Source organism: Geotrypetes seraphini, chromosome 4, assembly GCF_902459505.1.
Source record: "Geotrypetes seraphini chromosome 4, aGeoSer1.1, whole genome shotgun sequence".
Lineage (NCBI taxonomy): Eukaryota > Metazoa > Chordata > Amphibia > Gymnophiona > Dermophiidae > Geotrypetes > Geotrypetes seraphini.
This window is the reverse complement of record NC_047087.1, coordinates 261,854,704-261,881,281: the sequence shown is the minus strand read 5'-3', so window position 1 is coordinate 261,881,281 and position 26,578 is coordinate 261,854,704. Positions and strand designations below refer to the sequence as shown.

At 43.0% G+C, this 26,578-nt stretch overlaps 1 protein-coding gene across 3 annotated transcripts in view; it reads left to right on the top strand.

Annotated features, from left to right (window-relative positions):
- Positions 1-25,705, top strand: part of BTAF1 (B-TFIID TATA-box binding protein associated factor 1) — a 394,756-nt gene extending 369,051 nt beyond the window's left edge. For 2 of the 3 annotated variants that reach the window (XM_033943698.1, XM_033943699.1), the window contains 2 exons: positions 10,086-10,256; positions 23,655-25,704. In XM_033943698.1, coding sequence (XP_033799589.1) covers positions 10,086-10,256; positions 23,655-23,804 — 321 coding nt within the window. In that variant the 3' untranslated portion in view covers positions 23,805-25,704. Of the gene's footprint in view, positions 1-10,085; positions 10,257-23,654 lie in introns of all 3 variants that reach the window. The other variant, XM_033943697.1, reaches the window with a different exon arrangement.
- Positions 25,706-26,578: the final 873 nt, after the last annotated feature.

The following is a 26,578-nucleotide window of genomic DNA, read 5'->3' as shown; positions in this document are numbered from 1 at the left end:
TATATGGGTTCTCCTTTGTCCATTTGGCTGTTTATCCCTTCAAAGAAGTGCAGTAAGTTCGTTTGGCACGATCTTCCTTTGCAGAAGCCATGTTGGCTCACTTTCATTAGTCCATTCTTTTCTATGTGCTCACAGATGCTGTCTTTTATCAGTGCTTCTACCATCTTGCCCAGAACTGAAGTCAAGCTTACCGGCCTGTAGTTCCCTGGGTCACCTCTCGATCCCTTTTTAAAGATAGGTGTAACGTTTGCTATTTTCCAGTCCTCCGGGATCTCCCCAGTTTTCAAGGATAGGTTGCAAACTCGTTGGAGTATTTCCACTATTTCGTTTCTTAGTTCTTTTAATACCCTTGGGTGGATTCCGTCCAGGCCCGGCGATTTGTAGCTTTTCAATCTATCTATCTGTTGGAGGACATCCTCATAGCTTATCTCTATTGTCGACAGTTTTTCTTCTTGGCCTCCATTTAAGATCTCTTCGGGTTCTGGTACATTGGATGTGTCCTCGCTTGTGAAGACTGACAAGAAGAACTTGTTTAGCTTATCAGCTACCTCTTTTTCCTCCTTTACCACTCCCTTTCTGTCTCCATCATCCAACGGTCCTACTTTCTCCCTTGCCGGTTGCTTCCGTTTAACGTATCTGATAAACGATTTGAAATTTCTTGCTTCCCCGGCCAGTCTCTCCTCGTATTCTCTTCTTGCTCTCCTAACCACTCGGTGACATTCTTTTTGGTGTTTCCTGAGTTCCTTCCAGTTTTCCCCGGTTTGGTCCTTTTTCATTTTCGGAACGATTTTTCTTTTCTCCTATTGCTTTCTTCATTTCATTGGTTATCCATACCGGGTCTTTTGTTCGATATTTTTTTTTTTTTTTGCACCATTTTCTAAACCTGGGGATATACAGATTTTGTGCTTCTTGCACTGTGTCCTTGAATAGGGACCAGGCTTTCTCCACGGTCTCTGTTTTTCTCGAGCTGTTTCTGAGTTTCTTTCTCACCATTGCTCTCATAGCATTGTAGTTCCCTTTCTTGAAGTTGAGCGCTGTCGCTGTGGTTCTCTTCACTTTTGATGTTCCTACTTCTAATTTGTACTGTATCATGTTGTGATCGCTGTTTCCTAGTGGTCCTACTACTTCCACTTCCTTTGCAGGTCCCCTTAGCCCATTGAGGATTAGGTCGAGAGTGGTATTCCCTCTCGTTGACGAGCTGTTCCATGAAGCAGTCCCTCACAGACTCTAGGAATTCTGTTTCCCTCGCACATTTGAAGTTTCCAATACTCCAGTCTATCCCGGGGTAAAGTCCCCCATTAGGATCATGTTTCCGTTTTGCATTCCCGCCTCAATTCTGCTTCCAGTTCTTTGTCGTTTGCTTCTGTTTGTCCAGGTGGACGATAGTACAGTCCCAATTTTATGTCAAATCCATTTCTTCCTGGTAATTTAACCCATAATGATTCCAATCCTTCCGCCTTTGTTGCCCTATCCACTCTGGTCGAGTGAATGGTGTCCTTTATATATAGTGCTATTCCTCCTCCCTTCTTGCGAGTCCTGTCTCTTCTATAGAGTTTGTACCCTGTCCCATTTGTTTTCCTCATTCCACCATGTTTCCATGATTCCAATGATATCTAGGTCCTCTTTTTTGGCTATGATTTCCAGTTCCCCCATTTTGGTGTTTAGGCTCCTCGCATTTGCGTACAAGCAATCTAAGTCCTGGTTTTTTCTTTTTCCTGCTGTTTTTCCTTGTGATTTGCTCCTCTTGCTGTCCCCCTCATGAGCTGCCAGCCCCTGAATTCTGTTTCTTTCTTCCTCTTTCTTTGGCGCGTCTTTTTCTTCTGCAACCTGTTTCCTCATTTTCACCTGTACTTCTATTTCCTGCTGTTTGCTCTTCTTTTTGTTCTCCAGTTTCCCTTTTTCTTTAGACTCCTGTTGTTCGTCTTTTGTTTCTTCCCAGCATTTTTCCCGTTCAGTATCTTCTTTGGATACTCTCGTCCGAACCATTGACGTCAGGTCAACTGTCGGCTTTCCCCTTCTTCTTAGTTTAAAGCCTGCTCTATTCCTCTCTTGACGTTGTTCGCTAGCAGTCTCGTTCATGCCGTACTCAGGTGTAGTCCGTCCCTCCTGAAGAGCTTGTTCTTCCCCAAAAAAGTGGTCCAGTTACTCACAAAGTGGAAGCCTTCTTCTTCGCACCATCTCCTCAGCCATGCGTTTATTGCTTGTAGTTCGGTCTGCCTCTTCACATCTGCCCTCAGTACTGGCAGGATCTCTGAGAATGCTATCTTCTGTGTCCTCAGCTTCAGTTTCCTTCCCAGAATCTTGAATTGTTCAGTTAGCGTAGGCCTGCTGTAATTTCTCCTGTTGACATCATTTGTTCCAATGTGGATTATCACTGCCGTCTCTTCCGTCTCAGCTCCTTCCAGGATCCTCTCGATTCTATCGGTGATGTCCTTTGTTTTTGCTCCTGGGAGACAGGTCACTAGCCGGTCTTCTCTCCCTCCTGCTACGTGACTGTCCACTTCTCTCAGGATTGAATCTCCCACTATGATTGCAGATTTCCCCTTTTTCAGTTTCCTCACTGGTCTCAAGTCTGTATCCTCGGTGTGGTTCAGTACTTCTCCTTCAGGGTACCGGTGAGTCTTTGCCTCCTCTGCTTGCTCGATTCTTTCATGAGGTCCTTCATCCTTGGTGTCTGTTGGCTCCTGTCTTCCATCTGTTAGTTCCTGTCTTCCATCTCGTGTGGGCATAGCTTCCTCGTTCCAGCGCTGCTGATGATCCTGTTCTTCCACCCTCCTGTAGGCCTCCTTGATGAATCTCTCAAGCTCCCTTACTTGCTCCTCGATGTTTCTCTCTCTTGTGGGGTCTTCAGCTGTCTTGAACGGGTCTTCTGAGATGTGAAGTCCCTCCAGCTCCCGAACCCTGCACTGTAGTTGACCGACTTCCTTCTTCAGGCTTTCTAGTTCCTGACACCGACTGCATACGTACGCCTGCCTTCCTGAGGGGAGGTAGTCGTACATATGACACTCCATGCAGTACACTGGGAAGCTCCTCTGGGTTCCTGCTGCTTCCATTTCTCTTTCTCTTTAGTCCATTAAGTGCTCTCTCCTCTTGCTTTTTGCATGCGTGTGTGTGCTCTCTCCTGTGCTTGGCTCTTTCTTGCCTACTTCATCTGCCGCTTTTTGCTAAGTTCTGTCCTCTCTGCTGCCTCTTTATCCTTCCCTGTCTTGTGTGTGTCTTTTGTGTGTGTTCTCTCTTATGTGTGCTCTCCTTGCGCGTGTGCTCTCTTCTTCCTTACCTTCCTGTTGTTCTCTGGTGTTCTGGAGTTCTTGGCTGTCTTTGCTCTTGTCTGTGCTCTTGTGTGTGTACCTGCTTCTTCCTTACCTTCTTGTTGTTCTCTGGTGTTCTGGGGTCCTTGGCTGTCTTTGCTCGGCCCTTCTTGTTGTTCTCTGGTGTTCCGGGGTCCTTGGCTGTCTTTGCTCGGCCCTTCTCAAGGCCCCTCGCAAAGGCACTCTCGCTAAGGCGAGCGCCTTTGCCGCGCACCGAATGGCTGCACGCTGTTGGCTCCCCCCCTTTTAAGAGGGAGTCCAGGCTCGCTGACGCTGCTTGGTGATGCTGGGGGGTGGGCAGAGCTTCCTCTCGCCACTACACCACGCTGCCTGCCTTCTCCCTTGCTTCTCCTCTGCTCCCTTCTCTCCTAGCTTCCTCCTCTCGCCTCCGCTCTCTCTTCTCCAGTGCCTGCTGCCTCCTGTACCTGCTGAATCTGCTGCCCTGGCGCCGCGGTTTCCCCCCTTTTAAGGGGGAGTCCGGGCTCGCTGACGCTGCTTGGTGACGCTGGGGGGTGGGTGGAGCTTCCTCTCGCCGCTACCTCACGCTGCCTGCCTTCTCCCTCGCTTCTCCTCTGCTCCCTTCTCTCCTAGCTTCCTCCTCTCGCCTCCGCTCTCTCTTCTCCGGTGCCTGCTGCCTCTCGCACCGGCTGAATCTGCTGCCCTGGCGCTGCGGTTTCCCCTCTTTTAAGGGGGAGTCCGAGCTTGCTGACGCTGCTTGGTGACACTGGGGGTTAAATAATATTGGTAAGAGAAGCATTGTTTTCCGAGAGTTGAGCAAGCTGCATTGGGACTTTTGTTTACTTTAGGAAACTCATTTAAGACCTCGAGATGAGCAGCTTCTTCACTCATCTATGTTTGAGCAGGTGTCAGGCAGTTAGTTCTCATAAGACAGGTGGGTTGGCCATTTTGGTACATAAAGGGGTGGGATTCCAGATGGATCCATTCTACAAGGACGCAGGGGGTTGCTGTCTGGCAATCCGGGGACACATTCAGGGTACAGTCATCACTGTTGTTAATCTCTATGGCCCCAATGTGTCCCAGGCGGCCTTCTAGTCTCAATTGACAGATACTTTACCTAAATTTTCTAGAGGGGGTATTTTTGTAAGAGGGGATTTCAATGTATGCCCGGAGCTAATCTAATCTAATCTAAATCTTGGGTTTATATACCGCATCATCTCCGCAGATGGAGCTCGACACGGTTTACATGGTTAGGGAAGGAACGGAACTCCAGTGGAATTATATAAGTATGAGAGAAGAGAGGTTGGTGTGAGAGTGCCAGGAGCGGGACGGGGTTACGTTCTGGAGAAGAGCCAGGTCTTCAGATGCTTACGGAATGGTAGAAGGGGGCTCAAATTGCGGAGAGGGGAAGGGAGACTGTTCCAGAGCTGAGTGATTCTGAAAGGGAGGGAAGAGCCAAGTTTACCAACAAGGGAGATGCCTTTTAAGGAGGGGTAGGATAGTTTTAATTTTTGAGTGGATCTAGTGGAGGTTGGATTTGAGGAATTCCAGGATAGAGGGATAAAAGGAGGAAGGATACCGTGGAGGATCTTGAAGGTTAGGCAGGCACATTTAAAGTAGACCCTGGAAATAACGGGAAGCCAGTGGAGTTTGGATAGGAGCGGTGTGACATGGTCAAATTTACTTTTTGAGAAGATAAGTTTGGCCGCGGTGTTCTGGATTAGTTGGAGTCTGTGGAGGCTTTTCTTTGTTAAGCTTAGGTAAATGGAATTGCAATAATCCAATCTGGAGAGGATAATGGATTGTACGAGGACGGCAAAGTGTTTTTGGTGGAAGCAAGATCTCACTTTCCTCAGCATGTGAAGGCTGCAAAAGCATTTTTTTATCAGGGAGTTGAGGTGGTCGTTGAAGGATAATGATGAATCTATGGTGATGCCCAGAACTTTGCTAGAGAATTCCAGCTGTAGAGAGGAGCCTGTGGGCAGTGGGATGGAAGTGGGTAATTGATCAAGTTTAGGGCCGAGCCAAAGTAGTTTAGTTTTGGACTCGTTCAATTTCATTTGGATCATTCTAGATGTGGCAGAAAGGCTTTAGGTCATCATAGCAAGGCACTCCAGCAGTTGATGCGGGGCTTGGGGTTGGATGACTGCTGGAGATTGCTTCAGAGGAATTACACTCCCTTTTCCCACGCTACTCAAACTTACACTAGAATAGATGGAGTCTGGGCTCATTGAAATATTTGGGGTTCCATCTGCCAAGCTGTAATTGAGTCAATTCAAATTTCAGATCATGCTCCTATTTGGATTCGGTGTAATGGACTCAGGGTGGTTCAGGGGCGGAGATTCTAGCGCTTATATGAATCTTTATTGGGTGACCCCAAAATTTTGCGGGATGTTCGGGAGACTATCTCGGATTATTTACAAGATAATGACAATGGGTCAGTGGGGGATGATGTGTTGTGGGATGCGTTAAAGGCAACACTCCGGGGTGTTGTTGTAAAATGGGGTGCGCAAAAGAAAAGGGAACGGGCTAATTGTTCTTTGGGATTGCGGGAGTGTATCCTAGCTCTTGAATTACAACATAAGAGGACTCTAGACTCTCAGGTTTTTGCTCTCTTGAACACGGCGCGTTTAGAATTGCACCAGTTACAACTAGAGGAGATGGAGTTTAAAAAAGCCCAACTTAAACAGGTGCTGTTCAAACATGGTAATAAATCTAGCGCCATGTTGGCTAGATTCCTGCGCGCTCAGCGGGCTGCAACCATGGTAACTGTAATTAGAGATGCCCAGGGTTCCCTTAAAGTCAAAGATGGGGATATTCATGATGTTTTCTTGACATATTTCAGGACCTTGTATGGTGCCTTAGAGCAAGCCCCTGGTGTTCATGTTGAGGGTTTTTTATCTCAGTGCCCCTTCCTGTGATTGCACTCCAGGCCAAAGAACAACTGCAGGAACCGATTTCTCTGGGGGAAGTATTGAATGTGATAGCTCACCTGAAGACTCATAAATCGCCTGGTCTTGATGGCCTCTCTAATGGGTTCTATCGTCATTTTTGGGTCCAAGTGAGCCCTTTATTGATATGTATTTGTAATGTAACTACCTGCTTCCATGAGAGATGCTCGGATCATAGTATTGCCCAAGCCTGGAAAGGATCCTCTAAATTGTGGGGCTTACATGCCTATTTCACTTCTAAATGTAGATGCCAAGATTCTAGCTAAAGTGTTGGCGTTGCGCTTGGGACGGCTGTTGCCTGAATTGGTTCACCAAGATCAATCGGGCTTTATCCAAAAACGGCAGTGGGGGACAACATTCGCAAGACCCTGCATTTATTGTGGGGATCCCAACACTCTGCAAATAAGATTGCACTGTTGTTAATTGATGCTGAAAAGGCTTTTGACAAAGTACAATGGGGATTTGTGTGGGCGGTAATGGAAAAGATGGGATTGGGAGGGATTTTTGGGCACTGGATTCGTAAATTTTATGTCTCCCCGAGGGCCTGTATTAAATTAAATGGGTGCTATTTGGCTTTTTTTCCCATAGCTTGGGGTACACGACAGGATTGTCCCTTGTCCCCTCTTCTTTTTGCTCTTTATATTGAGCCTTTGGCATGTTGGATTTGGGGTAAGGATGATATTAGGGGTATACAGATGGGAAGGATGGATCATAAATTGACCCTTTTTGCGGATGATGTTCTTTTCTATATGCGGGATCTGGTTCTCACATTTCCTGTTTTGATGGACGTGTTTCAAGAATTTGGCCTTCTGGATGGCTTTTCAATAATATGGACAAATCTGAGTTTCTAGGGTTGACATTGACGGAGTGGGAGGAATAGATCTTACTTGATATGTTCCCTTTTCGGAAGGCTGCTGGGCATATTAGGTATTTGGGTATCCAACTGCAATGAGACTTTAACTCGTCTATATGACCTGAATTATGCTGGGATCCTTAAACCGGTGCGGCTGATGTACAAAAATGGTATAGGCTATGGCTTTCATGCTGGGGATGAATAGCTGTGATTAAAATGAATATTTTGCCGCGTTTGTTGTTTTTATTTCAAACTCTGCCAATACAGATTCCACATGGGATTCTCCAGTCCCTACATAGAGTATTCCGCACCTTTTATATGGCAGGGTAAACATCCTTGATTAGCTCAAAGGGTGTTTTGGTCGCTGAGGGAGAATGGGGGGGCGTGCAATTCCCAACTTGTATTGGTATTATCTGGCAGCGCAGGTTTGTTTTTTGTTGGACTGGTCTGTAGCGGCAGATAAATTGGGAGTTCAGTTGGAGCAAAGTTTTTTCTTTCGCATGGCCTGTTGGCTTTGGGCATCTTTTTCTGAGACTGAGCGGTTGTGGGATGTGCATAACCCTTTTTTACGCCATCTTATTCGCTTATGGAGTAGGTTTCAGAAATGGGAAGGGCCAAGGGGGAGTCATCTTCTCATTGGCCTCTATTTGGGGGGGAACCACAATTTTCAGTGGGGAAGGACCGGGGAATATTTTTATAATGGGCTACTCGGGGTTTACATACTTTTCAGGATGTTTTTATAGGAAATAGGTTCCCTAGTTATGAAGGGAGGGATGAGGGTCTTCAGGGGGGGTGCGCAACTTCAGTATTTTATACTTTCTGTGGGATGGGGTAGGGATTTACTGCAGGCTTCTGAACATTTGGAAAATCTGTGGGTCCTTCTGAGAAGGGTACCATGGCCGATCTCTGTTCTGTACCACTATATTCGTGGCCAGGGGGTTGTACAGTATCCTTATAGATTCAAATGGGAGGCAGATCTTTGCCTTACTTTTCAACAGTGGGAGTGGAACCAAATTTGTTTGGAGGTTCAGAAATCATCTCAGTGTGTTCTGGTACAAGAGATTGCGTACAAAGTGCTCATGCGTTGGTACCTTACTCCTGCGTTTGCATAGTATGTATTCACACACTATGCAACATGTTTGTTGGAGATGTGGGAGAGATAGGGGCACTTACTTACATGTGGGGCTGTCCTGTTATACAATTGTTTTGGCTACATGGCACTAATACCCTGACTGCCTGGATTCAAGAGCTTGTTAAATTTTTACCTCAGAGTTGTCTTTTGGGGTTACATAATGTATGAGATTCTCCTTGGAAGACCAAATTGGTTTGCATGGGCCTAGCGGCTGCTAAATGTCTCATTGCTCAGCAGTGGAAGCGTACTGTAGCCCCTTCCAGGGAGGCTTGGTCTCTTCGGCTTTGCCAGCTGGCGTAAATGAAGCGCCTGGCCACTCGGCATTATGGTTATTATGAAAAACAAGAGTGGTCCTGTAAAAAAATTTTTGCTCTTATTTGAATTGTTCTGGGATATGAACTAATGCGGGGGGGTGTGCCTTCTAGAATCGGGGATGATATGCTGAAGTACGCATTGCATACTCCTCTTTTGATGGATAATGGACGCTGGGGTGGGGGGTGGTTAGGGAGGGGAGGGAAGGAGCGAGTTTGGGGTTGCTCAAGGGAGTGGAGGGGTTATTTGCTGGCCTATGATTATTTGTTTTAGTCAGGAATACTCTGTATTAGTTAGGCCAGCTCGGGGTGGGGGCGATATATGCTTTGTATGTGGTATTTCACTTGCATTCTGTTCTGAGTTGTTATATGTTTATTAAATTTCAATAAAATTAAAAAAGAAAAATGAATGGATAAGATTGTATTATAATTAGTGCTATTATGGGTGTGAGGTCTTAGCCCTCCCCCAAACAAAAAAGTGTTCTGCTGCCTATGCCTAGAATGACTATTTGAATAAAGTTGGAATTAAATATGATAATATCTATGAAGTAAAAATAACCAGGTGAATCACTGGAATGATGTCTCAGGATGAGGAAGGATCTATACTTCTACAAAGCCTAAGTATCTTAATAAAATAACTTGGCCTGCGACTTAACCTGTGTGTTAGATTTTGGCCCCTTATATGAATGTTTGACATCCCTGCATTAGGGAGTCTTGTATTGAGCTTCAGTATTTGCCCCTTTGTCTGAACTGCTGTTTTCAGGCATTTTGTTAAGGTAAAACAGCTGCAGTATAATTCCTCTCAGTGAGTATTTAAATCTTTAATGAGTGAGTTGATGTATGCTTTTCACCTGCAAGGTTTTAGTTCATCTCCAATCACTATATAACAGTGGTCTCAAACTCGCGACCCGCCAGGTACTATTTTGCGGCCCGCAGCCTCTACTAGTGCTGCTCGCTCTTTGCAGTGTCCTCTGGCTTCCCCCTGGCCTCCCACTCTTACCTTCAGATAATTACCACAGCCTGCAGAGAGGATTGCCGGTGCTGCAGCGATCCTTGCAGGCTGCCGTGGTCCTCGGCAGCATGTTCCCTCTGCCGCAATCCTGCCCCTGACGTCAGAGGAGGGGCGGGACTGCGGCAGAGGGAACATGTTGCGGAGGCCGGTGGCAGCCTGCAAGGAACATTACAGCACCGGCGATCCTCTCTGCAGGCTGCGTTAATTAGCTGAAACTAAGACTGGGAGGCCAGGGGGGAAGCTGGAGGACGCTGCAAAGAAGTGGGAAACATGCAGGCCTTCAGGGGAGAGGGGAGAAGATTTATAAACTATAAGGAGTTTTATCTCATGCAAAATTGTCATTTCTTTAATAAGACATTAACTATTTTTTCTGCGGCCTTCCAAATACCTACAAATCTAAAATACAGCCCTGCAAAGGGTTTGAGTTTGAGACCACTGCTATATAAGAAACCAGCTCTCCCTCTTCCTTTTACTACTATTCTGGATAGTGAAAAAAAATAATCATTGTGCTTTAATCATTCTTTTTCCATATGATGTGACAAAGGTTATATTGCTTTCAGAAACGAGTTGTTAATGTTTATCGCCTGATAACAAGAGGAACCTTAGAAGAGAAAATTATGGGTCTCCAGAAATTCAAAATGAGTATTGCAAATACAATTATTAGCCAAGAGAATGCCAGCCTGCAAAGCATGGGAACTGACCAGCTGCTTGATCTATTCACCCTTGACAAAGTAAGAATTGTTTGTATTAAATGTATCTTTAGTGTGAGACTCGGACTAGAAAAAGTCACGGGACACATTTTTCCCCATGTCATTCTCTGGCTTGGACATGCATGAGTGGCTTCTGGGTTAAATTTTGTAGTTGGTGGTCGAATTAATCTTTGTCCATATCATGAAGACGTTTATTCTATTATCTATTTTAACCGTGTTACACTGTTATGATTGACCCACCTCCATCTGCCTCTGTTAAATAAAAAATGGTTCAACCACTGTTTTTTCCACATTATTCCAAGTAAAGTTTTTTCCACATTTTTTCCAAGTAAAGTTAGTGTGGGGAAATCAATCATAAACTGCTATGCTAAGGTATAATGCTTCTTGAGTCCATTTAGCACCCAGAAATATGTTCACATAAAAAAAAAATCTTTTTTTTGCATACATTAGCACCATTGCCAGCAGCCTCAGCTGAGAAGTCAAGAATTATGCATCAGGAAAAACAAATTACCCCCTTATGTTAGAGGTGATCCCAGCAGAGTAGAATTGAAGCATGTTATCCTAGGACAAGCAGGCAGCATATTCTCACATATAGGGTGGTCATCCACGGAGCCTGGTATGGACAATCTGAAAAGTGAACTGTCACTTTAAAAACATTTGAAGTGCTCGCAACTATCCGCACCATGCATGCACCGGCTGCCTTCCTGTCCCCATCCGAAGAGGCTCACAGTACCTCAGTTCTTTGTTTTACATAGAGCGAAGAAGTATCTTTTTTTAATTTTTATATATATATATATTTTTTTTTAACTTATGCATTTTAAAACAAAACACAAGAATCCACTTGTTACAGCAAAACAGAGTACAGTATAGGAATAAAAAAATTAAGACCACATAATAATGGAAAACTATGCAATTATGTAAAAAAAAATGTAAACAAATATCTTTCCAACTCCTTATTAGACCCCCCATTTAACCCCTTAAGAAACAAGAAATCAATGAGACAAGGAGGTCTCTATTTTTCCCCACAATTGCATAAATTATAGAAAAGGCTTTACTTGTCTCCGGTGTAAATTTCTATTACAACCCTTTCTTCAATATTTTCACAAATTTTTATTGTCCAAAAAATGTCGAAGCTGTTCCGGCAGCATATTTGAGGAGACATTTACAGGGGTAACTTACTAAGAAGGTGGCTCCCATTTTTAAAACTTCCTCCTGCATAGCCAAAAAATCTTTCTACAATCTTGAGTTCTTTTAGTAATATCTGGGAAGTTCCAGATTTTTTGCCCCAGAAAACAGTCTTTGAGAGTAACGAAAAAAGGCTTTTATTATCGCATTCATGTCTTGTTTAAAGACCAAAGAAACTATTAAAGTTCCTCTATATTCAATTTCCTCCTGGGGATTCTCCAATATCTCAGTTATAGTATTTAAATCTATTTGCAAATTATCAGGTTTTTGACCAGGAGCTTTATTTGATGTTCTAAGCAGACAGTAGATTCTATTAATTGGTGGCATCAGTTCAGAGGAAAATTTTACATTTGCTGTGAGGAATCTTTTAAACATATCTATTGGTGTTACCAGGACCAATTTGGAAAAATTTAATACACGTAAATTGAGCTGCCTATTAAAGTTTTCCAATTGTTCTATTTTCCTTTGAAGAAATACTCTGTCCTTTACCACATTAGAAAAAAAATTGATTGTAACGAGGAAATTTCTTTTTCCATTTTTTCAAAATTAGAATTAGTTTCTTTCTTCATATTTTGCATTTCACATTGAGTTTACTCACAACCTTCAAAATGTCTCCTGATTATGTAGTAGCATCTTCAAGCTTTTGGAGCACTCTCCATATGTTAGTAAGGGGTGCCACCGATAAGGAGTCGGTTCCCTCCACTCCTCTTTGCGTAATCAACTCAGCTTCCTGGACTTCGTGGTGTCCTCCTCCATGTGATTGCATTGGACTCATCGGCCTCTCGGCAATCTCACCATACACATCTTCCAGTTTCAGATTCAGCGGCGATCGAGCTGCAAAGGGGGGGTGGACAAAGATGTTTTGAGCCCCCAAGGCTCCGATGGGTCCTTCCACCGGAGCAACAGCAGGGATTCCCCCTCTCAATATGGCTGGAGAGCTTGTTAGATACCGGTCCATCGGCATTTGTCGGGATGTAGAAAGGTCCACTCTGATAACGCCCTTGCATTTAGTATGAGGCATCGCTTCAATTCACGAAAAAGCAATGATGTTTGCAGAGGAAATAGCAAGGTAAGACAGAGCTCCGGTGCTAACAGCTAACACACTGCCACCATCTTGTTTCCTTTCCAAGATGCCATCAGAAGTATCTTTTTGACTGAACTCTCTTCAGTCAGGGAAATTTTTTAAATTTTTTTCTTTTTCCATCTGAAGTTTTCTCGGCATTTGTTTTTTGGGTTTTTTTTTTGTCTAAAATTGAGTTTAATTTTGGCGAGTTAATTTTCCCATCCATGTCAAAATCTTTGGGTTTTAAGAAGGGTGATAGGTGTCAGCGGTCTATTTCTATACCTGACCCTCATACCTGGTGCCTTATTCTCGGTGTTCATCTTTAAAGTCATGCTCTCTTAAGGCCCATTGCACTCAGCAGGTGCAGTTGTTCAGCATTGAAAACTCTAACATTGACATCACATTCGGCATCGGGGAAGTTATCTGCTTCCAAACCAGCATCACAGGTCTCTACAGCATCAAGTCCCTTAATGCAGACCAAGCAACGATGCCACCGCTCCCCAGCCTCGCAAGTTGTCTCTCCTCCATGGTGTGCATCCTCTTCGAGGTCACCCACTCTGAGACAACCTGCTGCACCAGTAGTACTGGCTGTTGATTCAAGTAGTACCGGTGCCTTTGTTTAGAGCAGGGGTCCCCCAAGTCCCTCCTTGAGGGCCGAATCCAGTCGAGTTTTCAGGATTTCCCCAATGAATATGCATTGAAAGCAGTGCATGCACATAGATCTCATGCATATTCATTGGGGAAATCCTGAAAACCCAACTGGATTCGGCCATCTTGGAGGGACTTTGGGGACCCCTGGTTTAGAGAGAGACTCGAGTTGTTCCAGAGGGAACTCGGTGATAGATTTAAACTGCACTGCCTGCCAGTGCCTTCATCAACTCCCTCGGTACTGACCCAGTTTGAGCATAGAGTTACAAGGCCTAAGGGTATCGCTGTCCATCATAGCACCGCACTCCTCTAGGCAATTCCGGTCCTCCAGAGCCAGGTCAGGTTTTCAGGATCTCCACCATGAATATGTATGAGATGGATTTGCATGCACTGCCTTCTTGAGATGCAAATCTATCTCATGCATATTCATTGTGGATATCCTGAAAACCTGACCTGGTTCCGGCTCTTGAGGACCGTAATTCCTACCCCTGCTCTAGACTCTCCTGTGAGGAATTGTCGCTTACCATCTCGTCAACATTCAGCCTCCAGGTATCAATCTCCACATCGATGTTCTCATTGATGCTCCTCGAGGTATCAATCTCCTCCTTCTACACATCAACAATCAAGATGATATTGATCCTCATCGTATCTATCTCAAACTTCAGAACGTAAAAGGAGTATTCATCAATCCTCTTCATCATCTTCATCAGACCGGTACCGAAAATGTACACTTCATTCTTCACGATGTTCAATGTCGCCAACTCTCCTGTATGATTTGGACCTACATTCTGACTTGGACTGTTCACCTGCTTTATCTGCGCCTGAGTCTTCTGACATCCCTTCAGACCCATCACTGCAGAAAACACCTCCTCGACAGAGATCTCTTTCAGAAACACTTTCCTTTACCAAACGCATTAGACAGCTTGGCAAAGCCTTGCCTGTTAAATTGGAAGCAGACACTGCCTACAGTGCGGAAAACTTGGAGGCTTTGGATTATGATGAACTTTCTAAAGAATTCTTAAAGTTACCATTACATGGCATTCTTAAAGAGGCTATTTTCAAAAATTGGGAAACGCCTTTAACCATTATTATTATTCCAAGAAAATTTGATTCCCTATACAGAATCATTTCTTGTCCAGGGTTTGATAAGTCACAGCTTCAACATCAGTCTTTAGTGGTAGAATCAACCCTTTAAAAAATCTTCTAATTCAGAGGTTTATGCATCAGCACCTCCAGGACGTGAGGGCCATACTATGGACAAATTTGGGTGCCGCCTATATCAGAATTATATGTTGGTGAGCAGAGTCCTTAATTACAATTTCTATATTTCAGCGTATACACATATATCAATTCATCTGGCTCACAGAAAATTCCTGCGATTTCGAATTGCCCATCGACCCTTTCAATACAAGGTTCTGCCCTTTGGCTTGGCCTCTTTTACAAGAGTATTCACCAAATGCCTTGTAGTAGTGGCAGCAGCTTTAAGTTTTCCCCTAAAAATCCCAATCGCAACGATTGACTAAAAAAAGACGCCTCCCCTCAAGGGGTTCATTCAGCAACGCAGTCAACCATCCTGTTCCTTCAACATTTGGGATTCGAAGTCAACTTTACGAAATCTCAACTTCAGCCCTCTCTTAGATACCATACAGCTCAGAGCATTCCTGCCTCAACAACAACAGGTCACTCTACTTTAGCTTTGCCATCAAGTTTACCATCTGCCGACCATCTCAGCCAAGCAAATGATGAAAACTTTTAGGTCACATGGCATCCATAGTCCATGTTACCCCCTTTGCCAGACTTCATCTCAGAACAGCTCAGTGGACTCTGACATCCCAGTGGTTTCAAGCTCTTGACTCTTTCTCTCAGATGATTGTAATCGCATCATTGCTTCAACAATCTCTGCAGTAGTGGATGAATTCCTCAAGTTTTTCCAAAGGGTTGCTGTTCCAAATGCCTCCTCATCAAAAAGTTTTGACCACAGACTCTTCCATGTATGCTTGGGGAGCTCATCTAAATGGTCTCAGGACACAAGGTCACTGATCTGCTCAAGAACAAAAGCTCCACAAAACCTCTTGGAACTCAGAGTGATTGGGAATGCTCTGAAGGCTTTTCAACATAGTAAACACCTATTGTACTGACTAGAGAATGACACGGTGGCGGTTTACCCGCGGCCACCGCATTTTAGCCGCGGGTCACCCGCCGAAAACGGGGAAGAAAACTAGCAGTCGCTGCGGCAACGGGGACAAGGCCATTCACCTCCCGCGGGGCAGTGAATGGTCTTGTCCCTGCAGTGAGGCATGAAGGATCGCGCGGTCCCCGCAGCTCACACCCGCCTGCCCAATCGATTCTAGTGTTTAGCCAGCTCTCTCCCTTCTCCTCACCTTAGTTTGTAGATTTTCTTTTTCGGCGACCCACACGCTATCAGAGAGCCGCGCACCCGCTGCTGCTCAGTTTCGATCTTCTGCTCTGACGCAACCGGAAACAGGAAGTTGCAGCAGAGCAGAAGATTGAACACTGAGCAGCCGCGCGTGCAGGTCGCCGAAAAAGAAAGCCTGCAAACTAAGGTGAGGAGAAGGGAGAGAGCTGGCTAAACACTAGGATCGATTGGGCAGGCAGGTAGTGGCTGCGGGGACCGTGCGATCGCTAGTGTTCCCGGCTCAAATTGGAAGGAGGGAGTGAAAGGGAAAAGGATTCTGGGCCAAGGGGATGAAGTCGGAAAGAAAAACCCACAGCAGGAAAGAAAGGGAAGGACTGGCAGGTGAGCCAGATGCTAGAAGCAGGGAGGGGGGAAGAAAGAGGGAAAAAAGCTAGATGGGGTTGAAAAGAAGAGACACACTGGTATGGAAGAGGAAGATAGGGAAATCTGGACACAGGAAGGTAACAGAAAGAGGGGAAATTATGTGCATGGGGCATAGGGACAGAGACATAAAGGGGACATGCCATGGGGATGGTATATGGACACAGGGGGGGCAATGACAGATACATAGGGGAGATATTAGAAATGGAGAAAATAGGAGCACAGAAGCGAGATGGTTTGTGGGGATGGGACAGGGACCGAGCTTGCAGGCTCCAGTGGCTTGCACAAATTACATTGTAACGTGCCATGAAAATAAGAGGAAGGAAGGTAGATAGGCCACGCGAGAGGAGCTGAAGGGTAGTAGAAAGGAACAGATGGTAAAGGAGGGAGGGAAGGGTGGTGGTGGAAAGGAATAGAACAGACATTGAAGGAGGGTGGAGAGGAACAGACCCCCAAGGGAAATGTGGAAGACAGAGTGGGAAGAAGACAGATGCCAGACTATGCGGGAGCGGAGGGAAGAAGATGGGTGCTAGACCAATTGGGGGGGGGGGTTAAGGGAGAGGCACAGTAACAGCAAATGGAAGACGCAGAGAGAAGACACACAGTGGATGGAAGGAATTCAATGAGAAGATGTAGAAAGCAGAAACCAGACAACAAAGGTAGAAAAAAAAAATTATATTTATTTATTTATTTTTTGCTTTAGGATAAAATAGTATATTAGTTGTGTTGATAAAAATTTATAAACAAAGCCCTGCCAGCTGAACATCTCTTTCTCTAGTTCAGCAGCAGGAACTTTGATTTATAAGAAAGGAATAAGCTAAATATTACAGTACTAAGGCTTATATGGATGCAGCGGGGACGGTGACGGGGCGGTGAATGGGATGGCAGTGGCGGTGACGGGGCGGTGAAAGGGATGGCGGTGACGGGGCGGTGAAGGGAACGGCGGTGACGGGGCGGTGCAGAGGATGGTGGGCCGGTGACGGGGACAGATTTTTTCCCCGTGTCATTCTCTAGTACTGACTCCTCCATTGATTTATAGAATGAAGATAATCAAAGATAAGAACCTAATCTTTCATTAAAGCACACTTACTGGTACAGAAAGCTGTGTTCCCAGTGCACAAAAAGGTTATCCGTGGCCAGTGGCTTAGCGAGGGTGGGAGGCGCCCGGGGCGGTGGCACGCCCTGCGCCCCCCCTCTGCTCTTTCCACACCTCCATGCCACACTTGAACCTTCCCATCCCCATACCTCTAAATCTTCGCCAGCATGAGCAAGTTCTCCACCTACTCCTCACGCTGGCTTTCCCTCTGATGTCACATCCTGGCCCTGCAACCCGGAAGTGATTTCAGAGGGAGCCAGGCCTTCACAAGCAACAGGCTAAAATAGTTATTCATGCTGCAAAGATTTTAAAGAGGTATGGGGCGGGGAAGGGAGGACATGAGCATGGCTTGTGGAGGCAGAGAGGTGCCAGCGCCCGGAGCAGTACAGTCCCCACCTTACTATGCTCACTGTTCATGGCTGCTACTGATCATTGTAGTAGCCACTGAGAACCCTATGCAAATACATGAGCCCTCCTAGCGATGCACAAACCGGAATACACCCCAGCACCGAATAATCAGTGCCAATTTTTTTTCTGATTGCTGCTGTGCATGTGTTGTGTTAGCACACAACACACGCACAACAGCTGAACCCATTAAAATAAAACCAAAACATCCTTTGCAGCTAAGCCAGCTCAGCTGCAGAGGACTTTAAATTTTTTGGGTTTATTTTAATTGACTTAGCTGTTGGATGTGTGTTGTGAGCAAATTAAAATAAAAATTTTAACCCTCCCCTCTTTCCCAGACAGCCACCTACCCCAGCAGGAGAGCAGGAAGTGACCCCAAGTTTCCAAGTTTATTAATTTTTAATATCCCGACCATAAACCAAATATCTGGCCGGTTAACAATATAGTTTAAAAAAGGGGGTAAAAGGGAAGAATGGATAAAATATTTAAGTGGGACATGAATGACAAAACAAGACAGACTTGACTGTGAGGATAGTAAGGGTGGAGGGGAAAAAGTTACATTTAATAAGAAGAAAAGGGAAGAATGGGTAGGGAAAAAACGTGAAGGTAAGGGCATATTGTAGTGATAATTGCTTGCAAGAGGAGAGAGAATAGAAATAAAAGAGAAGAGAGAGAAAATGGATAGAAGAAAATCTAGGTTCGGTTATAAGCGTCATGAAATAAGAAAGTCTTTAGACAAGATTTAAATTTAACAAGTTGTTGTTCGTCGCGGAGGTATTGTGGCAAGGAGTTCCATAATGTAGGAGCAGTTACGGCAAAATTTGTTTTACGAGTATAATAGAAATCTTTTAGAGGGGGGATGAAAAGAAGTTTTTGATCAGAGGATCTTAGAGTGCGGGAGGAGCATTGAGGTATCAGGAGTTTGTCGAGGAATGAAGGTTGATGAGATTGTTTAATTTTGAAGCAGAGTAAGATGATTTTATAGGTGATACGGTGGGCGATAGGGAGCCAGTGCGCTTCTTTTAGGAGTGGAGTAACATGGTCAAATCGGCCTTTTTTATAAATAAGTTTTATTGCAGTATTTTGTAATAATTGAAGGCGACGTAATTCTTTTTGGGGAAGGCCATTGAGAAGGGAGTTACAATAATCTAGGTGGGAGATTACTAAAGAATGAGTCAATACTGTAATAGAATCAGTGTCTAAGATAGAAAGTAGGGATCGAATAATGCGCATTTTGAAGAAGCAGACTTTAACGATTGAACTGATATGATCATGGTAAGTGAGATCTCTATCAATAATAACCCCTAAAAGTTTAATTTTACTTTCCATGGGAAGTGGAATAGATTTAATAGAGATAGTTCCTAATAGAGTTTCAGAAGTTTTAATTGGAAGAAGAAGACCACAGGATTTCTCGATGTTGAGAGAGAGCTTGTGTGTATAGAGCCAATCATATATGTTATCTAATTTATTGTTTATATCTATTATTTCTGAAATGTTGGTGGTGTTGATTGGATGGAGGAGTTGTATATCGTCTGCGTATGCAAAAATCGTAAATCCTATTGATTGGGCTAAAGTAAGAAGAGGGGAAAGAAAAATATTAAATAGCAAAGGGGATAGAATTGACCCTTGAGGGACTCCGAAAGTTTGTGGTAGGTTTGGCGAAGTTTCGTTTTTAAGGTGGACTTTAGAGCAGCGATTGTGAAAGTAAGATATAAACCAAGAGAGTGCAGAGCCGGTAATGCCGCAGTCTTTAAGTCTTGTGATAAGAAGAGGGTGGTCAATAGTATCAAAGGCTGCGGATAAGTCAAGAGAAACTAGAATAGCTGATTTTTGATGATCATGGTAGTATTGTATAGTGGAAGTTAGGCCTAATAATGATAGTTCTGTAGAGTGTAAAGATCGAAACCCTGTTTGACAGGGATGTAAAGCATGGGTTTTTTCGAGAAATTCTGTCAGTTGAGAGTGAATGATTTTTTCTGTAAGTTTGGAGATTAGAGGTAAATTAGAAATAGGACGGTAGTTTTTGGGGAGAGTGGAGTCTAGGTTATGTTGTTTGAGCTTTGGAACAATTAGAGCTGTTTTCCAAGAGGATGGAACTAAGTTATCAGAAAAAGATTTTGAAATCATTTCCCCCCTATTCATCCCTCCTGACAGCCTTGACAAACTAATTTTTTTTTTTTTTTTTTTTAACACCCCCCCCTCCCACCGACAGCCCCATACCTTTAGTTAAAATCAGCAGGAAGGATCAGACTTAAGGGGCACGCCAGGCCCCTTGGGAGCCCCTTGGAGACGATTGGAGCAAGGTAAGTGATTGCGCACTCCTTGAGTTTTTGTTGATAGTATAATTTCGAGGTTTTTTCTATGGGAAAGCACAAAGCTAAAATTAAAGTTTCAACCCCTGTCGCTTCAGGACCAATTGACAAACATTTGATGTTTGCAGTGACAAACACTATCCAATCTAAGAAAAGGGATCAAATACCGGGAGCTTCACTTAGCTCTCCAGAAAGAACTCCTCCTCTCCCTCCGGAAGTTCCTGTTAATCTGGGTTCCTAAGCTGGTCCCAATGCTTCTGGGGAAGCTTCAGAGCCTCAGCTTAGAGAATGTCATGGTGAAAAAATCTGTCCCCGTCACTGCACCATCCCCGGTCCACCATCCTCTGCATCGCCCCGTCACCGCCATCCCTTTCACCGCCCCGTCACCGCTACTGCCATCCCATTCACTGCCCCATCACCGTCTCCGCAGCATCCATATAAGCCTCAGTACTGCGAAACACCATGAAAACAGAAGAGAGTCCTGCCACTACTACTACTGCACTGAGAATCTGTTTCAGTGCCTCTGCCCTGTAGTAAAAACAGAACATAAAATAAATCAATTGACTTGTCCTCCCTTGCAATGACGTTTCCCCCATGTTCACCTATAGCTCGAATCAGGTCAATTGTAAACACTAAAAATGCAGGAGGATCTGGAACATGAGTGCAGGCAGGCAGTGATGCAAAAACAACAGACACCCAACCGATTGCAGGTTTCCGCCATCTCCCTCCCTCCACCTCACCTTAGATGTAGAGTATGCAAGCTTTCTTTTTCGCTCAGCCGCACGCACAGCTGCTCATTTGTTCAATATTCTCCTCTGACGCAACCGGAAACAGGAAGTTGCAAGAGAGGAGAAGATTGAACAACTTGAGCAGCCGCGCGTGCGCGGCTTTTTGAATGCGTGCGGCTGGGCGAAAAAGAAAGTCGGCATATTCTACATCAGTGTTTTTCAACCTTTTTACACCCGTGGACCAGCAGAAATAAAATAATTATTTTGTGGACCAGCAAACTACTAGGAGTAAAATTTTAAAACCCTGTTTCCGCCCCATCTCCGCAAGCTCAATCACCTCAGTAACTATAGAAAAATAGACAAATATAGTGCAAAATATAGACAGCAGATATAAATTCTCAAAACTAACACATTTTGATCACTAAATTGAAAATAAAATCATTTTTCCTACCTTTGCTGTCTGGTAATTGATTTCATGAGTCTCTGGTTGCGTTTCCTTCTCTCTGTGTATCCTTTCTTTCTTTCTGCACTCAGGCCCCATAATTGTCCCTCTCTATTCCCTCCCTCTTTCCTTCCTATGTCCTTAGTGCCCCCGGTGCCTCCTTCCCATGTCTTTAGTGCCCCCAGTGCCTCCTTCCCATGTCTTTAGTGCCCCCAGTGCCTCCTTCCCATGTCTTTAGTGCCCCCAGTGCCTCCTTCCCATGTCCCTCTCACTGCCTTCCACACTTTGTCCCACCCGCACCCCCGAAGCCTGCCTGCCTGTCTACCTTTCTCCTTCCCTAGCCAAAGCCAGCCTACTGCCTCCCTGCCGCTCAAAAAAAAAAAAAAAAGCCTCCCTCCTTTTCCTCTTCTCTTACCGCCATGCTGCAGCTGCTAAAGCCGGAAGTCTTCTTTCTGATTCAATTCTGAAGTCAGAGAGGACATTCTGGGCCAGCCAGGCAGCGATTGGCTGGCCCAGAACGTCCTCTCCAACGTCAGAATTGATGTACTTTCATGGCATTTGGAGTTGTGAGAGGATTCTGGTATTCTGGACGGAGCTGGCCTCCTTTTTACAGGGCTTGAGAGTCCAGAAATTCAACCGGCGGTAGAGGGAACAGTGCTCTTCATCAAAGGTGAGGTGGAGGGAGGGAGATGGCCGGGTGGGGACCGCGCGATCCTTGGTTGCCTCACTGCGGAGACAAGTCCATTCACCGCTCCACGGGGCGGTGAATGGCCTTGTCCCTGTCCCCTCAGAGGCCACTATTTTTTCTTCCCCATTTCGGCGGGTTACCCGCGGCTAAACGCGGGTAACTGCCACCGTGTCATTCTCTACCTCAGGTCTCTCAGACAATATCATATACGAAATTGCCTCAAATTACTTATTTAGCTGAAGGACTCGAAAGCTCTGATGAGAATAAACAGGAAGTGTCCTTAAATGATTTGTGGCAAATTAATATCAGGATAGAGAAAATGTTTAAATTAGTCATAATCCAATCTCAGGATTTTTCTGAGGAAGTACCGGTAGTCGAGAAACTGGAAAATGTTGACTCAAATATAAAAATTCTAGATGCACGCATGACTAAGACAGATAAATTACTAACCTACAGGCAGTTTCTATGTCTGCTATGAAGGATTCTCATTCAATTCATGTTAAATTAGAAATAATGGAAAAGGGTACGGAATTTACGTCTAATTAATTTTCCTGAAACACATATGATATCTCCTGAGAATCCTTTTTCAGAAGTATCTCAGAGAGATATTAGGGATTACTAATTCAGAATCAATGCCTATTTCATCACTTTATTATATTCCAAAAAGGAAAAAAATTACAGTGGAACAGGGACTAGACCAATTGGCTTCTATTGATGTAAATTTGACAGAATTTTTGGAAGACTCACAGGACACAATACAAACCAGGTCAACTCTTTTTGTTTCATGTATCAATGAAAGTAATAAGGCATTGATAATGAAATTATATTTTCAGTGTAAGCAAGCAATGTTCTGCGGCACTAGAATTCAAATATTTCCAGATATGGCGAGTTCAACACACCTCAGATGAAAGGCCTTTTTGGCTCTTAAGTCTAAGGTTGTGGAATCTGGAGACTTTTTTTTTTTTTTTTTTTTTAATATCCATGTAAATATTTAGTAACAGCTCGAGAAAAGGATTATGTGTTTTTCGATCCTCTTCAACTGGAACATTTCCTTGAACATTGATTTTTTTTTCTTTTGTTATGATGCTTGAATTAGAAGTTGTGATATTTCATTGAAATTAGGAATTCATAAATGCTAACCTTTCTTAATAAAGTAGAGGGTATATACCCTTTTTTGGATTTCCTTATTTCATTAAGATTTTTCTCTCCCCAAAATGTGGGCTTGATGGGATTTCTTTATTGACTATCTGTGATATAAGTTGTATACATAAGTTTGTTTTATTCCTTATTTTTGTACATTTACTTGGTTGATGTAAATTGATAAATCTGCAAAAAAAAAAAAAAAAAATCAGCAGGAAGGATGCCTACTTCCTCCTGCTTCTGCACCCATCCCTTCAAAATGATGGCCCTGCCCTTTCTGGGATGCACCAGAAAGGGCAGGACTGCCATTTTGAAGAGGCAAGCCCAGAGGCAGGAGGAAGTTGGCATCCATCTTGCCAATTTCAACTAAAGGTATGGGGGCTGTCAGGAGGGAGGGTGACTTTATTTTTTTATTTGTTTGAGGCTGTCTGGAGGAAGGAATTGGGGGAAGGGGGTGTCGCTCCTTGCTCTCCTGCCGGTTCAGTTGATTGCCAGTTGACAAGTGATCAGGAATTCCCCTGCCGTGAGAGCAGCAGCAGGGCAGAATAAATTTGACAGGAGGGATGGGGGAGGATCTGCTCCATCAGAATAGCCTGCATATAATTTGCATGCTATTCTGCTGAGCATTATTCGGTAAAAGCAAATTGCTCCCACCACGGCATTTTTTATCGTTATGTTGAAGCATTTGTGCATCCTGCCCTTGATCAGCAAAAGCCTATAAATACATTGCAATAAACATCAGATTTTCTAGCCTTTTGTTCTACCTTCAAGGCAACTGTAGCAGCACTGTTGTGGTCCTACTTTATTTCTAAATGTAGGAGATTACATTTCACACTTGAAAAGCAATGCAAGGGGGAAATGATTCAACACTGGCTTTGAAATTCATATTTACTGGATTGATTTTATTCTTTTAAGGATGAAAAAATTGAGAAGGCTGATAACTCCGCTACTACATCAGGAAAAGCAACCATGAAATCGATTCTTGATAACCTCGGAGAACTTTGGACTCAAGATCAGTATGATTCTGAATATAGTCTTGATAATTTTATACATTCACTCAAGTAATCATAGTAACAGTTGTTGCTAGTTCTGCTGATATTCAGCAACATTCAGGTTCATACAGTGAATATTTAGCCAATATGTAAATAGATCTGTAAAAGGAAAAATCAGCAAGAGACTGGCCCAAGAAGTGATATTAAAGGAGATGTATTATCCAAACTATTTGCACTGTAGTGAAATACAATATGTAAACATTGTGAAATTGTTCAAATATTACTTGCAGACAGTTGCAGATTCAAAATAAAACAAAGCGGGTTTTAAACATATATGAGTTATTTCTTACCATTTAAACTTGTCTTTATGTATCACTGAGCTGTTTTTGTAAACAGAATTGATTCAGTAAATAATTATTCATGGAGCTAGTTTTATGAAGCAGGTAGCAAAAAAATGAAAATTGGGTTTTAAAAAGCCTTTTATACTTCTAGTAAAAGTCAAAGCACATACCAAACATAATTAGAAGATGATTATGCCCAGGAGCTGTAAAAATATCAGACAAAAAAAATCTAATCTGTGCAGAAATCATTTTTGGTAGCAGTCAAATTTCAACTTTTTAATGTGTACTGTAGGTTGTACTAAATACTGGTAATAGCTTGAAACTATTAGAACATCCCTTTAAAAGGCTGTGGGGGTTCCTTCCTTTGTAAGCCTCATACTGTGTATTTTTAGCTGTAAAAATGTAATCCACAATTGGTTTGAAACAGATTTTATTCTGTTTAGGATTCTTTTCTGAATTAGAATGTTTTTCTAGCATTTTCTTTAATAATTCATCACAATAATTTTTATTGTAAGAGGAAATCATTTTCTTTAGGTACCTAGGTATAAAAGCCTACAAGCATGTTAAGGATACATATTACATCTGAATATGTTGATTTGTTAAAATCATGTCATAAATTTTAAGGTGCTTTAACTTGGTGCGAAATAGACATAAAATGTTCTCAGGTTGGAATGCATATTCTGTGTTTAGATGTTCACTTATATGCATACACTCTAAATGTATGAATATTTCAGAATATGAGAGATGTTTAAAATTGTTGGTCCATTAATTTTTCATGCATGGAGAAGAAATGTATACTGAAGAGAGCCAAATCAGTTAGTTGAAATTGATAAATTTGACTCGTATCCCACCTTTATAAGAGATGTATGAACTTGGGTTCTACGTTTATGTACTTTGCTACCTATGGACTTTATTTAGGGATTCTGTTTTTATTAAATATAAAATAACAAAAAAAAATTTGTGCATATGTTGTGTGTATGCACATAGTAAATAGATAGCATATGTGCTTTTGTGTATATATATATATATATAGTATCAGAGGCACATAGCTTGTCATTTTGCTTAAGTATGCTAGTTTAAAAACTACCTAAAATAACTTTCTTGTAAGATAAAACTGTTTTGTTGAAAAATTTGTAATCTCTAAATACAAATTCAAATGTCATAAGCTAAAATGTTCTGCTACTTTTGGACATTGTCATATTTCAGTAGTTATAAGTTTACATTATTGTAACAAATCAGCATTCCATTCAAATAATAATAAAACTTGGAACTAGAAAAAGCCATGTATATTGATATATGTGTACATCTGACTATGTGGTTAGAAAAAAGTGGTCAGGTCTAAAGAATTTGGTCATGAGTTATATTACAGCCAGAGAAATCATGTGTGCTTGAATGTTAACCTGAAATCTTTATTTATAATTTCTTATATACTGTCTGCAAGCCTGGAGGCTATCAAAGCAGTATATATTCAAGTACTGTAGGTAATTTTTCTGGCCCTGGAGAGTTCAGTCTTTTTGTAGCTGAGGCAATGACTACTATCAAAGTGTAGCAATTGTTAAAGCAATCATACTGGCTGGATTCTTCATCAGTTTATTTCTTGGCTCACATTTATAGTTGTATAGCTAAGTTTTCATTTTGTTCTAATGTAATTTTTTTTTTTTTTTTTTTTGCTACTACTTGGAATTAAAATACCTACCTTTTTTATTTTTAAGATACCTCTGCCTGAGTCCTTATTTGTTTACATAATTTAACAAATGCTACTCAATAAAACTTTCTTAATAAAGATATCAAGTAAATAAGTGTATCCCACATACATTTTATGATAAAACACAATGGGGCCTTTTTACTAAAGCTTAACACACACACCAAGTGTAACATGACCCTCTAGGTATAAAATAAGACATAAAGCATTTGGGCCCAGATTCTGTAATCGGTGCCTACATCGGTCAGCGCCTTCCAAAATGGTGCCAGCTGCATGTCAGTTAACGTGTTAGTGCTGTTAACAGAATTGCAGCTACTGAAAAACTTAGGCACCAGTAATGCAGGCAAATGTTTTAAAGGCCTACATTAACGGTGCCTAAGTTTCATGGAGAATTGTGCACAATGGCGCCTAAGGTCATCTCTGCTCTTAACCAAGCTTATTTTAACCTTAGGTGCTGCCAGGTACCATGCTTAGTTGAGCTTCCGGTGCCCTTTTTTAAAAAACAATTTTTTAATGGTATGGTCAATTACCAAGCCAAATTATTAAGTTAGGCGGCTGTAGGGCTCCTACCGCCGCCTAACTTATGGCACCATTTATAGAATCCGGGCCTTAGTGTACACTGTCTGTTAGCACAAGCTAAGGTTTTTTTAGTAAAAGGGACTCAGTTTGCAGAGCATCCATTGGAATCTGGATAGAGGTCAGCATTGCAACCATATTTTTACCTAAATTAATTTTGGTGGCTACAACTAAGGCTAATTTTTTAAGTATTTATATTTTGAGGCACAGCAGCTTCTAGAACTCTTA